The 17,246-nt window shown below is 42.9% G+C and overlaps 1 protein-coding gene across 1 annotated transcript in view; it reads right to left on the minus strand.

Annotated features, from left to right (window-relative positions):
* stk3 (serine/threonine kinase 3 (STE20 homolog, yeast)) overlaps nt 1-17,246 on the minus strand; it is a 276,140-nt gene that overhangs the window by 40,224 nt on the left and 218,670 nt on the right. The window contains exon 10 of the mRNA XM_078398044.1: nt 5,508-5,683. Coding sequence (XP_078254170.1) covers nt 5,508-5,683 — 176 coding nt within the window. The remainder of the gene's footprint in view (nt 1-5,507; nt 5,684-17,246) is intronic.

A 17,246-nucleotide genomic window follows, 5' to 3' on the forward strand; every position in this document is an offset into this window, starting at 1 on the left:
CTCATTAAATTCCAACCCACAAAAATAAAGTAATGTAGAAGCTCATGAAGCTAAGCATGGACAAATCACCAGGATTAAGTCCAAAGGAATCAGCAGTGCTGGTCTAACAGGCACAGACTTGTATTTCTGTAACACTTTCAGAGCTTCAGGTTGTTCCAAATCACTTTACAGTCAATTATATGATACCTTACAGTCAATTAAGTACTTTTGAAAAAGACACCATAGTAATTATGGCTGCCAATTTGTGCATAACATTATACCACAAAGAGAAATATGATAATCAACAGATAATTTGATTTTAGGAATGATGACTGAGCGATAAGTATTGGGAAGGATAAGAGGATGCCTAATCTTCTTTAAAGAAATACCAGAGGATGTATTATGTTCATCCTTCTGACATCTCATTGGAATTGTGGCATCAGTGACAGAGCACAACTGCTATCAAACTTTATGTCGGCATTTTAAGTTGTGAATTCCACATCTTCAACCTGAGAATGCTATATACTGAACCATAACTGATCTAGTATATTGATATAACAACGACTAGCAGTGAGGGACAATATTCATTTTCTAAAGAAGGGTTGAAGACCTGAAACATCACATATCGATGTTCTCCAGGGCTGCTGCCTGGCTTGCAGTTACTCCAGCATTGTGTCTTTTTTTTGTACACTAGCATCTGCAGTTCCTTGTTTCTACACATATCATATCATATCATATCATATCATATATATACAGCCGGAAACAGGCCTTTTCGGCCCTCCAAGTCCGTGCCGCCCAGTGATCCCCGCACATTAACATTATCCTACACCCACTAGGGACAATTTTATTATTTTTTAACATTTACCCAGCCAATTAACCTACATACCTTGTTAATTAGTTTTAATTGAAAGAGACACCTGGTGCTTCTATTCATCAATGTCACGCTGTAACATGGAGCAGGGGAGATGTGAATTCTGAATAACACTGTATCTCGCAATTTGAATATTTAAAAAAGTATATATCTATATTTTCTGGCCAGATGCCACAACTAGGATGCTCTAAGTGCTGTCTACCTGGAGACTGATAGCTCTGAAAATCGTCATTTTTTAATAGCAACAAGCTCAAAGACCAATGTCGGATTCAATGATTTTTTGCTTTCACCTCAAACGTTGACTTCCACACCAGACAGAGGAGCAAAAGAAGGACAACAGCAGAATTTTCTGCTTCATTGGTATAACAAACAACTGACCCCAGCTTGCAAAGACTGGATCCGTTCCCAACCACTCCTCCCCAGCAGCAATTCACACCTACTCAGAGACTGGCTGGAGTTTGCAAAGAGTGGCCCTTCCCCCCAACCCCTCTGCAATCACCAATTTGTACATCCTCACAGAATGACTCCAGTTTAACAATAGAAATTGCGGAGGTGGAGAGGCTATTCAGAAAAAAGAAAAGCCGGAAATCTCCAGGACCGGACAATGTTTCCCCCTCTACCCTCAAGCTCTGTGCCGAACAAATGGCACCGATCTACACAGACATTTTCAACCACTCCCTGCAGACCTGCACTGTCCCTGCCTGCTTCAAGGTCTCCACTATTGTCCCTGTACCCAAAAAGACAAGGATCACTGGTCTTAATCACTACAGGCCTGTCGCACTGACCTCCGTAGTCATGAAGACCTTTAAGAGACCTGTGCTGGCCCAGCTGAAAAACATCACAAACCCCCTGCTGGACCCCCTGCAGTTTGCATATAAGGCCAATAGATCGGTGGACAGCGCAGTCAATCTAGGCCTGCACATCATCCTCCAGCACCTAGACCGCAAGGATTGCCAGGATTCTGTTTGTGGACTTTAGCTCTGCTTTTAACACCATTGTGCCAGAGCTACTACACTACAAACTCTCCCAGCTGACTGTGCCTGAACCCCTCTGTCAGTGGATCATCAACTTCCTGATGGACCGGAAGCAGCATGTGAGGCTGGGAAAGTACATCTCGGACCCGCAGACCCTCAGCATAGGAGCACCGCAAGGCTGCGTACTCTCCCCTCTCCTTTACTCTCTCTACACCAACGACTGCACCTAAACAGACTCCTCTGTCAAGCTCCTCAAGTTTGCAGATGACACTACCCTGATTGGACTGATCCAGGATGGGGAGGAATCTGCCTACAGATGGGAAGTGACACAGCTGGCGTCCTGGTGCCATCGCAACAACCTGGAGCTCAATGCTCTCAAGACAGTGGAACTAATTGTAGACTTTCGAAGAGATCCCCCTCCCCCCCCCCCACTCACCATCAACAACACCATAGTCACATCTGTGGAGTCATTTAAGTAATCTCCAGGGACCTTAAACGGGGGGCCACCATCAACTCCACAGTCAAAAAGGCCCAACAGAGGATGTAATTCCTGCGGCAACTGAAGAAACACAATCTTCCACAGGCAATGATGGTCCAATTCTATACTGCTATCATTGAGTCCATCCTCACCTTCTCCATCATGGTCTGGTTTGGCTCAGCCGCCAAGCACGACATCTGGAGGCTGCAACGGATCGTTCGCACAGCTGAGAAGGTTGTTGGCTGCAACCTTCCCCCCATTGATGAACTGTACACTGCAAGGGCCAGGAAGCGAGTGGGCAAGATCATCTCTGACCCCTCTCATTCTGGCCACAAACTCTTCGAAGTACTTCCTTCTGGAAGGCGACTCCGGACTGTCAAAGCAGCCACAGCCAGACATAAAAACAGCTTTTTTCCACGAGTGATAGTTCTACTCAATAACCAAAGTCTGTAGTCTCTTTTTTGCTCTGGTTTATTTTCACCCACATGTTTAGACCGTAATGTTGTATCCTTATTGTTTTGATGTGTTTATGCTTTATTCTTAATTGTTCTTAACTATTGTTCTTAACTGTATGTTTGTGTTGCCATTTGTGAGCGGAGCACCAAGGCACATTCCTTATATCTGCATACTTGGCCAATAAACTTATTCATTCATTCATTCATTCATTCATTCATTCATTCATTCATTCATTCGTGTATTGAAAAAACAAAAATGCTCTACACTATGGTGGCACAGCGGTAGAGCTACTGGCTTACAGCGCCAGAGATCCAGGTTCAATCCAGACAGTGGGTGCTTGTATGTACGGAATTTATATGTTCTCCCCACAACCGTGCGGGTTTTCTCTAAGATCTTCACACTCCAAAGACGTACAGGTTTATACATTAATTGGCTTGGTATAAATGTAAATTGTCCCGTGTGTGTCGGATAGTGTCAGTGTGCGGGATCACTGGTCGGTACGAACTCAGTCGGCCGAAGGGCCTGTTTCCGCGCTGTATATCTAAACTAAATTAAACTAAGCTTAAACTAAACTTAGATCACACCCTGGAACCATTTGGATCCTCAAATATTATAGCATGTATATGCTTGCAAGCCAAAAACAACTATAAAACTAATTCACCAAATCTTTTTACCACGTTTCTCTACACAAATTAGATTAATGGTCAAATCCCATGTGCTATTATTATTCCGGAATTAAAAAGTTCAATGTAACATTTCATTTCATGACATATAAGACTATTTAGAGTTTCACAACTTGTACAGGATTTTGATTACTGCTGCAGATGCATTGCAAGGAACCACCCCATCCATGAAGCAACATTTTAATTGATCTTATTTAGACTGTCCAGTAGAGTAGCTTCAAAGAAAATGCAATATATTTGTAAGTATTTTCATCAGGTGAATAATTCTCTTTGCTAGCGAGGGAGATGGATGTAGAAACAGTGGGAGATTAGTACCATTTCTGACTCATTTACTGCTCGGGTTGTTCAGTGTTAACTCCGAGGATGTTACCCTTCTTGTCAACTGCCTTCACCTTCCTATTGACGGCTGCAACTCTAAACTTCTGATAACCCTTCTATTTCCGTCATGCTTTGCATTTGGATCTCTGATAGCTTCATCCCCAGGGCCTGCTGAGCCGGATGGTCACATCGCACAGTGATCCGGCACAGATCTACTTGCACTTTATTCTATCTTAAAACTGTTACAATTTGTTTCGTTGGGTTGTTGTTGTTTAAATTAATTAATTTATTGCATCCTATGGGAGGCGCATTCCCAATCTCGTTGTACCCCTGTACAATGACAATAAAGATATATTGTATTGTATTGTATTGTCTTTGCATGTTTTTAGATGAGATTTTTTTTTCTCATTCTGCGTTAAATGGATTTTCTTTTGATTTTTTTTTCCTTTTTTCATTAGTTATCTTCAATGGGATGTAAATTCAGTGGTTAGCAGTGAGGTCGTGATTAGAGCATAGGGAAATACCGTGGGTGTTTCTAGGTCATGCTGCATAGAACTCTTGCTACGTTAATGGTACACAAGATGAAAGACATGTGTTGAATATTTCATCTCACATCTTCCACCTTCTCAGTCCTGAGATTGAGGAAAGCCAGAACTCACAAAACTGCGCAAAAAATTATATAATTAAACATTTCATCGAAGAATAAAATATCAAGTGCGATATCAATATTCAAATCCGCAAGAGTTAGAGATCACAACATGAAAACAGGTCCTTTATCCCAACAAATTCACATTGATCAGGATGTCAATCTGCACTGGTCCAATTAGCAGTATATCGAGAAAACCACATAATGTTTCTCCTGTGTTTGATGTAACAATTTATCACTTCACTATGCTTTCTGCCTTTTAAACACTTCTGCATACATGCTTATTGCCTCATTAGTCTTAATGACAGCCTTGCAGGATAGCCTAAAGCACTTTCAAGTTGTGATTTTTGAAATATAGTCAAATGCACAAACCACTCATACGAAAACCACTTCAGTCAAATAATGGACCAGAAGAATGCTCTGATCCCAATCTCTGCTGGCATCTTTGGACGCACTAGACAGTGCTAATAGGCCTGAATATTTAAAAAAATATTAAATAAATTGTTGAATATGCTTCTGCTAAAGTGAGGCAAAGGATGATATCCATCTTAGACCTGTCTACATTTTAATACTGGCTCCTTCTACTCTCAATGCAACCAGGGAAATTTAAATTCACAGCAGCTGAAAACTGCAATAATGGCAAAACACCCACGAAACAGTTGATTTCTGCTATAAGGCTGACCTGCTGAGTTCCTCCAGGAATTTGATTTTTGCACCACTAGTTTCCCTTCCTGCAACATTGCAGTTTACTTTAGATATTAGTGATATAATTCACTCAATCACCTGCAATTAAGCTTTATGAGATTACAACACGAATGAAAGAATCCTGTCGTAAAAAGCTGCTTTGGAAACAAAGATCCCACTTTCTATATAAGTTGTGAGAAGAAAAAATAATTATCACTAACAATGTTTTTGAAGACAATGTATCTCAAATCCAGTATTAACAAAATCCTAGCATGAATGATATAAACCGATTTGTTATTTTTGAACATGTATTTATATCATATTAGCATAATATTTTACAATGAGCTTAATTGGACAGCAACATCAAATGCATGTTTAAGGAACTAAACAAATGACTAAACTAAAAATCTCTACTTACAAAATCAAAATCCCCATCTTGTGGTACCTTCCAATTATCAGGGAAAAGATTTCTTGATTTATGGAAAGGCTCCTGCAGATTCTGGTTAGAATTTCCAAGAGGTTTAATATTTTTCTCCTGTTTGTCAAAATAATCCATAAAGGCTGGCCTTTGCGACTCTTCTGGAGCCTCATTCCCTGCAAAAAAAAAGCAACATGTTCTTTTAAGTGTCTAAAGAATAATTTGATTGTATAATAATAAAAACAGAGAATACTGCAAGCACTTAGCCTGAAACAACGCGCATGGAAACAGGCTCTTCGGCCCACACCGACCAATGATCACCTGCACACAAGTTCTGTGCTATACCAGTTTTGCATCCTACACACTGGTTGCAATTTACAGAAGCCAATTAACCCACAAACCGGCACATCTTTGGAATGGTCAAATTCACTTACCCATGCGAAGATTATTTGTTGACATAAACCTTCTCAAAAATAGTTAAATTCCACATTATAGATTGAGATATTTTTTTAATTGCAGATAATCGGATACACTAACAAAAAACTGCACAAATTACGGAATCATTTGGCCGGATATTTAAAAAATAAAGTAAAACCATTGAAGACAGCATTCTTTCAAAATTCATTATTGCTCTGCTGCAAGACTCATTGTTATTACTACACGCTACTGATGTTACATCAGGGGGTGGAATATTATGGAGAAAATCCTATGGGATAGTACTTATGTACAATCGGAAAGACAGTGGTAATTAAGGATAGTCATATAGAACCAGGTGAGGGAGGAATAACAAGGCAGAAACATAGGCTACTTTAAATTAGAAGCCCATCTCCCATTTTCATTCCTATCCCCCACCTTGTTCCATTTACATTACCCACACACTCTACCCCACTGAATCTACTATTCCGTTTCTTAACTGATTCCACATGGCCATCATTCCTCCCTTATCTGGTGCCACTTATCACCTTCCTTACTTACACCTTCCAGCAGCTGCAGCCTCTTCTGTCTCCATCTATCAACTTTCAGCCTCAGTATCTACCTCTATCCTCTCTGCTCCCCCTACCTGGCTCCATATGCCTGTCATTCCCCTCTTCACCTGACTCCAACTATCATTGCCAGTCCTGCCTCCTTCCTCCCTTTCACCTCTTTATTCTGCCTATCTCCCCTTTACACTCTTTTGCATGATGCAGGATCTTGACCTGAAATGTGGTCTCCATAGATGCTGTCTGATCAACTGAGTTCCTCCAGAAATGTGTTTATTTTTTGTTCCAGATTACAGCATCTGAAGATTCTTGTTGATGGTTCCCTTGTTTGCAGCGAATGAATTGATTATGTCTTGGAGTTTGGCGCTTGAATGTAAACTGCAGCTCATCCTTTGAGTATGTGGTGACCCTTGTTCTGGAGAAGGGGTAATGTATGTTGAATAGATTCCCATTTGTCTTTTGATCATCTCCACAGTAGGAAGCTTTGTTAGACATGAGGTTTAGCACAGTTTTTACAGAGAATAGTGCCATGAACCCATTGCTTGGATCAAAGTTTGCATTACACAATAATACAAACATAAATTGGACATAATTTTCTGCAGGCAGCTTTATTTGAGTGGGATAGTCATAGTCCCTTTGAATGAAGGAGCCAAAGGCTGAAATTAGGTCAAGAAAACGTAGTTGATTGTGTGGAACCTCTCACTGTATTCCTCTTGGGAGTTGTCACAAGGTGAAGATCATGGCAATCCTTCCTCCAGATGGATAAAATCTAACTCAGGCATGTGAGTGAGGTAAAAAAAAAAGAATAAAAAGAGCCGAGGGCTTGTGCAGCGAGGGTCAAAAAATTGGAATTTTTTGAAAATGTACACACAAAATTACCAGTTTCAAGCCTCTTTTAGTGCATTTCAAAGTAAAAACAGACATTATAAAATAATGTGAATACGTCACTGTATACTAATACATTTTTATTATTTTAATTAATTTAGTTATATAATCTTGCACTTAAATTTATTATTTACTCATTACAGTTCCACCACTGTTTTTCTGGCACTCTTAGTTCCAGAGCTTTGCTGGTTTATCCAGCCGGCCACGGAAGTTGGCTATGGGGATAGATGTGCTGGCTCCAGCTGGGCTGGAGTTCCAGAGCCCCAGCCGCTGGTTGCAAATTCAACCCACCGATTGACCGTGGAAGTCCCGATGAGGTCGAGATTGGCTGCCTTGCCCAGCCTAGGTGCCACATTTTCGGGGAAAATTGATTTTTAAAAAGCGGAAATCTGCGGAAACGTGGAAAATTCACATGCCTGCTAACTGATACCTGGGAAACAACTTTTTACCTCCAGGGAAGAGGCAACATTTGAGGACCATGGGGATGACTTTCCATCTGGTAGTCAGCAGGAAAAATCAGTTGTAGATGATTGGACTAACCTCCTTTTTTGAAGGGCGTCTAGATGGACAAACTTTATGTGTATGCATCAATACAGCAGAGCTTTGTTTCCGGTGATCCAGGTCCTTGTCCCTTGACATTGGCCTTGCTGCCAAACCTATGTGATAACTGATATACAACACCATAACCCCCCCACCCCCCTCGACATTCTGCCGTCCCTGCGCAGGATAAATAAATACATTTATTTTACACCTTCTGAAAAGTATGTCACAAAATCCGGTGCCCAAAACTAGAAATAATAATCCAGCCATAACCTAATGCATCCCTTACAAGGTCTGGTTGCACCTACACTGAGGAGCACCAATTTTCTTGCCAGTGTTGCTTCGGAGGGTTTCAACTGTGGCATGGGTTGGGGACGGAAGCAGTTGGTCAGTAGGTGTAATGATTGAGACTGTAGAGGTTAAGTTATGAGAGTCTAATAAGAAAGAAAGGGCAAGGCCAGGATGAACATGGCAGGAATGATGATCATTATTGCATTTTTTTGAATGTGTGTAAAACAGCTGAGTTTACAGCCTGGATTAGTACATGGAACTGATATTGTAGCCATTACAGAAATCTGGTTGAGAGAGGAGCAGGAATGGTAGTCAATGTCCCAGAGTATAAATGTTTCAGACGTGACAAATAGGGATGTAAAAGAACTGGAGAAGTTGCATGACAGATTAGGGAGAATGTCTCACGGCTACACTAATTGAAGATATCTTGGAGGGCTCATCCAGCAAAGCTATATGGGAGGAACTCAGGAATAAGAAAGGAGCAAATCTCAAGCAAGAACAGAAAAGTTTGGAAATACTCAGCAGTCAGGCCATGTCTGTGAGAAGAGAAACAGAGTCAGTATTTCGGGTCAGGGATCTATCGTCACAACTAAAAAGAGAGACAAAAGATGAGGAGGGTAATGTCTCATTTCGGGAAAACGAGGGTGACCATGGGGATAAGCTGTAAATAAGATAATCTGGTCCATGAGTGAATGGAAGCAGTTAGATAATGAGAACCCAGACACAGGAATGTAAGATACAATACAATACAATATATCTTTATTGTCATTGTACAAGTACAACGAGATTAAGAATGCCACTTCCATATCGATGCTATAAAATAAATAAATCACGGCGAAACTAAAACAACAAAGGGAGGGGAAATAAAAAGGAAACAGGGTAAAGTGCAAAAAAGGTTCATGCAGGGTCAGTTGTGCCAGATGACCCTGGGGGCAGAGACAGATCATGGGGGGCTCTCAGCAGGTCCGATTCAGAGCAGCTATAGCTCTAGGAATAAAGCTGTTTCTTAGTCTGGTGGTGCGGGCGTAGAAGGCCTTGTAACGTCTGCCAGATGGAAGTAGTTCAAACAGACGGTGGCATGGGTGTGTGGAGTCCTTGTAGATGCTGGTGGCTGTCCTGAGGCAGCGTGCGTTGTAGATGTCCTCCAGGGCTGGTAGCTGTATCCCAATGATCCTCTGCGCTCTGCAGACGACTCGCTGAAGAGCTCCCCTATCCACGGTCGTGCAGCTGAGGTACTCCACATATCTCATAGATACTCCGGGCCGTGGGGGACCAGAAGTGGGTGAACGATCTGAACCTTTTCTTCAACAGGTTCGATCAGTCACCTACCCCACCCCCAGTCCGATCCACTCCCCTGCTGCAGCCCCCCTTGTCTGCACGTCCAGTACGCTGCCCCACCTCCCCTCCCACAGCACTTGGGTCACAGTCACCACCCACTGCTTCTGCTTCTCCTGCCCAACCCCACCCCCCCCCCCCCCACCCCCTCCTCCTCTCACACTCTTGAGCACCCAGCCCCTGTGCTCCAATCTCTCTTTCTCCACAGACCAGGTAAGAAATGAGCTCAGGAAGATCAATGCGAGGAAGGACGCTGGTCCGGACGGCATCAGCTCGAGGCTCCTCAAGTCCTGTGCAGCCCAGCTGGGCGGAATAGTGGAGCATGTCTTCAATCTGAGCCTGAAACTGGGGGGAGTTCCACAGCTGTGGAAAACATCCTGCGTGGTACCAGTACCAAAGACGCCGCACCCGAAGGGACTCAACAGCTACAGGCCGGTGGCACTGACATCACACCTGATGAAGACACTGGAGCGTCTGGTCCTCGCTCATCTCCGCCCCCTGGTGAGACCATCAATGGATCCACTGCAGTTCGCCTACCAGACTCGCATCGGGGTGGAGGACGCCATCATCTACCTACGGAACAGAGCTCTTTCACACCTGGAGAGGCCGGATAGCATTGTGAGAATCATGTTCTTTGATTTCTCCAGTGCATTCAACACCATCCAGCCGGGGCTTCTGGGGGGCAAGCTGGAGCGCACAGGAGTGGATCACCACCTCACATCCTGGATTCTGGACTACCTCATCAACCGACCACAGTATGTGAGGACAAAGGACCTGGTCTCGGACAGGGTGGTCCGCAGCACTGGGGTTCCCCAGGGAACAGTGCTAGCTCCATTCTTGTTCACCCTGTACACTGCGGACTTCAGGCACAGCTCTGCAGACTCCTATCTACAGAAGTTCTCTGACGACTCTGCCATCGTCGGCCTCATCACGGGCGACAAGGACAGGGCGTACAGAAAACTGATCAAGGAGTTTGTGGACTGGTGCCAGCGGAACTGCCTCCAGATCAACGCGGGGAAAACCACGGAGATAGTGGTAGATTTCCGCAGGCGCAGCCAGGTCCCCCTGACACCGGTGAACATCCAGGGAATGGACATCGAGAGGGTGGATTCTTATAAGTACCTGGGTGTCTACCTCAACAATAAACTGGACTGGACTGAAAACACCGATGCCCTATACAGAAAGGGCCAGAACAGACTTTATCTGCTAAGGAGAGTCAGGTCCTTTTGGAGTGCAGGGGACTCTCCTAAGGACCTTCTACAACACGGTGGTTGCATCGGCCATTTTCTATGGAGTGGTCTGCTGGAGCAGCAGCATCTCAGCGGCGGAAGGGAAGAGACTCGACAAGCTGGTCAGGAAGGCCCGCTCTGTCGTGCGTTGTCCCCTCGAATAAGTGCAGGTGGTGGGAGAGAGGAGGATGATGGCAAAGCTAACATCGCTGCTGGACAATGACTCCCACCCCATGCAGGACACTGTCACTGCACTGAGTAGCTCCTTCAGTGACAGACTCCTTCACCCCAGGTGCGTGAAGGAGAGATATAGGAGGTCCTTCCTTCCCGCTGCTGTGAGACTGCACAACCAGCACTGCTCCCAGCAGACGAGTCAACAATAACAGCTAAGAACACACAGAAAACTGATGACAATTTATGTATCTTTTATTTATAATGAATGATCTCTTGCTCTCTTACTATCCACTTTGCTGCTGTAACACTGTAAATTTCCCCGGTGTGGGACGAATAAAGGAATATATTATTATTATTATTATTAGTATGTCAGTATGCTCTCTGTGGTGCTGCGGTAGAAGGTCATCAGTAACTGTTGGGGCAGACCGGCCTTTTTCAACATTCTCAGGAAAAACAGATGTTGCTGTGCTTTCTTGACTAGCGCAGCGGTGTTATTGGACCATGTGAGGTCCTCTGAAATATGGGTGCCCAGAAACCTGAAGCTGGACACTCTCACCACTCTGTCTCCGTTGATGAAGACTGGAGCGTATTCCGCATTCTGTGACCTTCTAAAGTTGATAATTAGCTCCTTGGTCTTAGATGTGTTTAGGGACAGGTTGTTCTCTGAGCACCAGCTCGCCAGGTTCTGCACCTCCGCTCTGTAGGCTGATTCATCGCCGTTGGAGATCAGCTCGATCACTGTTGTGTCTTCCTCAAATTTGACGATGGTGTTGGTGGCGAATGCAGGAACACAGTCATGTGTGAAGAGGGAGTAGAGGATGGGGTTCAATACACAACCCTGTGGTGTGCCAGTACTCAGAGTGGTAGTGGAGGACAGGTGGAGGCCCATTTTCACTGCCTGAGGGCGTTCCGTCAGGAAATTCAGGATCCAGTTGCATATTGACGAGCTGAGGCCTAGCTGGTGGAGTTTGGAGGTGAGCTTAGTGGGGATGTCAGTATTGAAGGCAGAGCTATAGTCTGCCTTCTATAGTTGTGAAATGCTGAACAGGAGGATGACAGGACCTTGAGGAGTCGGAACCTGTAGTCTGGGTTGGGTCCAAACTGGGAGGTGTCGGAACCTGTAGTCTGGGTTGGGTACAAACTGGGAGGTTCAAAATGACAGGTGGGCATTCCTGTACTACACTGTTCTGTTCTAAGGCCCATGTTCCATGAGACATTTTTTTATCATGGTCAAAAACTTCTTTATCTTTATACTCCAAGCCTATGTTAATGAAGACGAGGATAGAACTTTTTTTTTGAGCAGGCATGTTCATTTCGCCACCCACCTTCAAAGATTTGTGCATTTGAACTCCCCCATGATCTGCCAACCACACCATTAAAATTGTCCTACTTAGTTTGAGGTGCATCACCTTATTTTCCCTTGCAAAGTTCATCACTTGTGCTTCTCTGTATTACATTTCATCTCCTGTGTCTGTGCAGTTCGCCACATTCTTAATCTTCAAATTCTGTATGAAGTCTAGTCGTTCATGAATATGCAAAACCTCCTCTATAGAATACAAAGCAGGTCCATCTAAGGCACAGCTGCACAACATGAATTTTGTAAAATCATCTCGAGGCCACGTCTACACAGGCCACAAGATCAAACACTCTAAATTAAACTACTATTTTAAATAGTGAACTATGCCAATGGCTGAATACGACATCACAAGAGATGCACTGCCAGGATGCCACAAACAATGCAATTTTATATTTGATGTTTGAAAATGTCAAACAATATATATATATTAAGATTACAAGGAAAATAATATTTGTTGATAGTTTAAAACCAATCAAATAGAATAGAAAACCAGTCTGCTACAAATGAACATGCTGGATAAATAATAAAAGCCCTGAAACTGCCAACCGGCATGTTAGAAAGCAACATTCAGTTGAGTTGTCATCCTTAATGAGTCTGTCAGAAAATTCTTCTGAACATTGGCCAGGCACAGCTTGCCACTTCACCTTTCCACAGAGATGCCGGGGGAAAAGAAGGAACAACCTTACTATTTCTGTGCTTCTGCATTAGTTTTCCCGACAAAAACACACAAAGCAAGTAAAGGGTTTTAGTACCTACTCATTAGGCAAAAATAAAGACGGTGTGCAAAGTAGGACTCTAAGGGACATTGTTCATGGGGAAACAAAAGATGTTGAAAACTAGTTTGAAACAGGATTAGCAGAGTGGACAGGAGTAGAACATTGTAGATGTAAAGTAAGAAAATAACTGCAGATGCTGGTACAAATCAAAGGTATCTATTCACAAAATGCTGGAGTAACTCAGCAGGTCAGGCAGCATCTCAGGAGAGAAGGAATGGGTGACTTTTCGGGTCGAGACCCAAAAACACTTCATGGGCACCCTCGGGCCAAGGTTGACAGGCTTCTGAGGTATTTAAAGAGTCTTGTAGAAGATTTAAAGTCCGTGTCACAGGTAGGGCGGAAGATGCTTGATAGAATTTGGGGGAATGTTGTTTGTGACAATGTGTGTTCCTCTCCACTTTATGTGGTCTTTCCATTGGGGTGTTTAGTGCCTTCCTGAATTCTCCATTTAGAGCAGTCACAGACCAGGAACTCCTACGAGTCACTGAGGATGTAGTATAATTTCAAGGACACATTTTCTTCTGGAAATCTCTTGGCACAATAAACGCAAAACAGAATTCCTATTATTTAGTCCGGAAAATGTGTCCTGCGCACCAGGGCTAGTTGAGTATGATCATAGCCTTGTTGCTAGGGGTGGAACCCTGGGAGCGGATGCTGTCAATGGAAATGGAAGATATTGTTGGAGACTTCCCAGTCCTTTTGGATGCCTACTGTAAGTTGTCCTTGTGTCCGAAGAATACTTGAGATTGTTGTTGCTTGGTAGACCATGAAAATGGGGGCAGGTTTGGTTTTGGAACACTCCTTTTCTCAGTCCAGTGAAGGCTGTAATGGCACACTTTATAGGCAGCAGTGAATTACATTTTGAATGTCTGTCTTCCCTGAGAAATGGCAAGTGGTCAACATTTTCCAAGGTCTTGTGATGGACTTTGGTATTTGGGGGTTCACACTGTGTTATGAGGTCAGGGTGGTAGAGGCCTTTATTTTGTGCAAGGCCCATTCCACAGATGCTTCAGTAAAGGAATTGTTCAAAGTTGCACATATGCAAGCCTTTTTTGTGTAATGTAAGTCGATGCCAGAGGTCAGGATAAACTCAGTTTTACAGTGTCGTTTAATCAGTTTGTCTTCCATCCTATAGATTACTCGACTTCAGAAGGAAGCTTATTAATGGCAAGGTGCAGTCATGCTGAAAAAAGGATTAGGAAGATTAATGTGAGGATTAATACCAGTCTGCGCTGGTATTTAATCTGCAATTGACTCTTTGGCTAGAACATTGTAGATATATAATGGTGACTAATTTGTGAGGAGGATTCTCCATGATGTATTTGGATTTATTTATTTATTTCATATTTCAGATACAGCGCGGAAACAGGCCTTTTTGGCCCACCATGTCCGCACCGCCCAGTGATCCCCGCACACTAACACTATCCTACACACACTAGGGACAATTTTTACATATACCCAGTCAATTAACCTACATACCTGTACGTCTTTGGAGTGTGGGAGGAAATCGAAGATCTCGGAGAAAACCCACGCAGGTCACGGGGAGAACGTACAAACTCCTTACAGTACAGCACCCGTAGTCAGGATCGAACCTGAGTCTCCGGCGCTGCATTCGCTGTAAAGCAGCAACTCTACCGCTGCGCCACCGTGCCGCCCTTTATGGAGCTATCAACAGTAATTGCTGTTACTTTGTGCCTTTTCCTTGGATATGTCAGGCTGTGACAATCCTGTATGCTCCTGTTCGACAGAATCCATCATACAACCCTGGGAGGAGGTTTTAGGCCATAGAGAAAGCAAAAAGAAGAATTCTTGTGATCAGTTTCTCTCAGTTCAGGAGGAAGCTCCTCTGTATTTTTAGAAATTGGACCAACTCTTTCTTGAAGATAGTCATGATTACGGCATCACCAAGATTCCCTGACATGCTCTCTTCTTTCCAGATGAGGGAGAAAGACTCATAAATTCATGCTGGAAGTACTTCTATGGGTGGTAGGCAAGTGCAAGATTGGAGTCGATAAATAGCTATCAGACACATGTCAAAGGAACAGTCACAATGAGAAGAAATCTTCAAAATTGTTCCTTCTACCAGTAAAATAGCAGTTTAGATATAACTGCTATATAACAAATGGCTAATTTGCACAGTCAACACTAATTTGAGTTCAGAAGGCTATCAAGCAATGGATTGTCTGCTTTGAAACTTCACTGGAACCAAGGGCCTTTTCAAACTTGACCAGTTTAAAATGGCATTGCTGGGCTATTTGTTTTAAACTGGAATGAGCAAGCAATGTTTTAGGGATTTTATGACTGCTTCAAGTACATATGGAAGACTGTCTGCTTCTTTGTAAGCAAAGACAATAGAGAGATATGCAACAAATAGCAAGGTTAACGATAAGACAGTTATCTATGGACCTTGGGAGCAAAGAAAAACATTAGCCTGTTTAGCCAGTGATAATGTTGCAGTAAAACAGACCAACAGAGATCATAAGGTGCAGTGAAGGATTCATTGTGGACAAAATATAACCCTCCATCTTCTGTATAATGTAAATTAATTATTTTGTGTTGCACCATTACTTCATTAAATCATGGAGTTATATACAATCGCAAATGTAATTACTCTGCCTCCAGCGACCAAGTGCCTATGGTCTGGACTCCCTCCCTCTAACTGTCTTTTTCCTGCTTCAATCCACACCTCAACACCCATTTATTTTATTTAACCTGTCCTAAATTAGCTTTAAGTGGCCTGGTGACAATACTGCCATGAAGAGCCCTTTTTACTGAATAAGTGAACATTTTTCCATTGAGTACTATTTCCCAGATAAGGAAACATGTCTGAAATACTGCTACATCGATAAAATAATTAGATAATCTAAAACCAGATTGTCTAAAACCAGATTGCCTCGCATCAGTGCAAGCTGATTCGCATGAACTGAGAAGTCACGAACAGGCATTCAGGTCACGCCAAGACATAATGCAGCAACAGTCCACTGAGGAGTCTTCCAATAGTTGATTTGCCTGTGACAATTTTAACTGCAACCTTTCAACCCAATTTCTTCTCAGTTCCAGGATAGTGTGGAAAGTGGCCTGCTACATTCTCCATCCTCATCTGTTCTCTCATAAAGACAGGCAACACTGTAGCAGGCAGGAAAGATATGTTTAAAATATTTACATTTGTTCACCTGAGTATTTGAGACCATTTGTTTACCTGAGTATTTGGGACACTACTCCTACTGAGTTACTGGTCGGGCAGCGAGCTCCCAATAATTTAGTACCTGGGGTCCGGCATTCAGGAAGGCAGCACCTCTTGCCAATTTTTAACAGCATTATGTGCTTTCCTGCTTTTAAAAGTCTATTGTATCAGTGCTGTTTCACACAATAAATGACAGTTGCATCAGCTGCAATCTTTATTATGTTGCCTTTCACCCAAGTAAATGCCAGAGACAGATTTTAAAAACTGGTTTAAAAAACCCCCCACTCATTTGCATGAAACTGCAGAGACGAAAACAAATAGTTTAAGGAACAATGCACTGCACATACTTCTTTCCTTTTCAAGTCTGCCTTTTAAAATGTGATTCATCATTTTTTTTTGTTCACTGGCAATAATAAGGTCTTACATGCATTTTATCTCATCCTTCTGCAATTCCAACACTGCGTTGATTTATGATAACAGGTGTATATCAAGTGTACTGAGAAAGTGTGAAAAACTTTGTTTTGAGTATTATCCAAACAGATCATAGCATAGACGAGTACATCAGGTAGTACGAATGAAAAATTAAAGAGTGCAGAATATAGTGTTACAGCTACAGAGAAAGTACAGATAAAGAAAATCTACATGCATCTATGACAACACTGTCACAAGATTACAGGACAAACTTTCTAAGTTTAAGGCTTTTAAAGTTACATATAGTTCGACCATAATTACAAGAACCATCCAATTTACTAAAAATTAACTGCTTCACCGCATGTTGGTATGACTGAAGCTGAAATGATTTATATCCATCTTTAGAACTCCACAAACAGGTTAATTTTGAAAGCACCTAGGGTAGCACGGTGGCGCAGTGGTAGAATTGCTGCCTTACAGCGCCAGAGACCCAGGTTCGATCCTGACTATGGTTGCTATCAGTACGGAGTTTGTACCTTCTCCCTGGGTTTTCTCCGGGTGCTCCGGATTCCTCCCA

The sequence above is a fragment of the Rhinoraja longicauda genome, chromosome 4, assembly GCF_053455715.1.
Source record: "Rhinoraja longicauda isolate Sanriku21f chromosome 4, sRhiLon1.1, whole genome shotgun sequence".
NCBI lineage: Eukaryota > Metazoa > Chordata > Chondrichthyes > Rajiformes > Arhynchobatidae > Rhinoraja > Rhinoraja longicauda.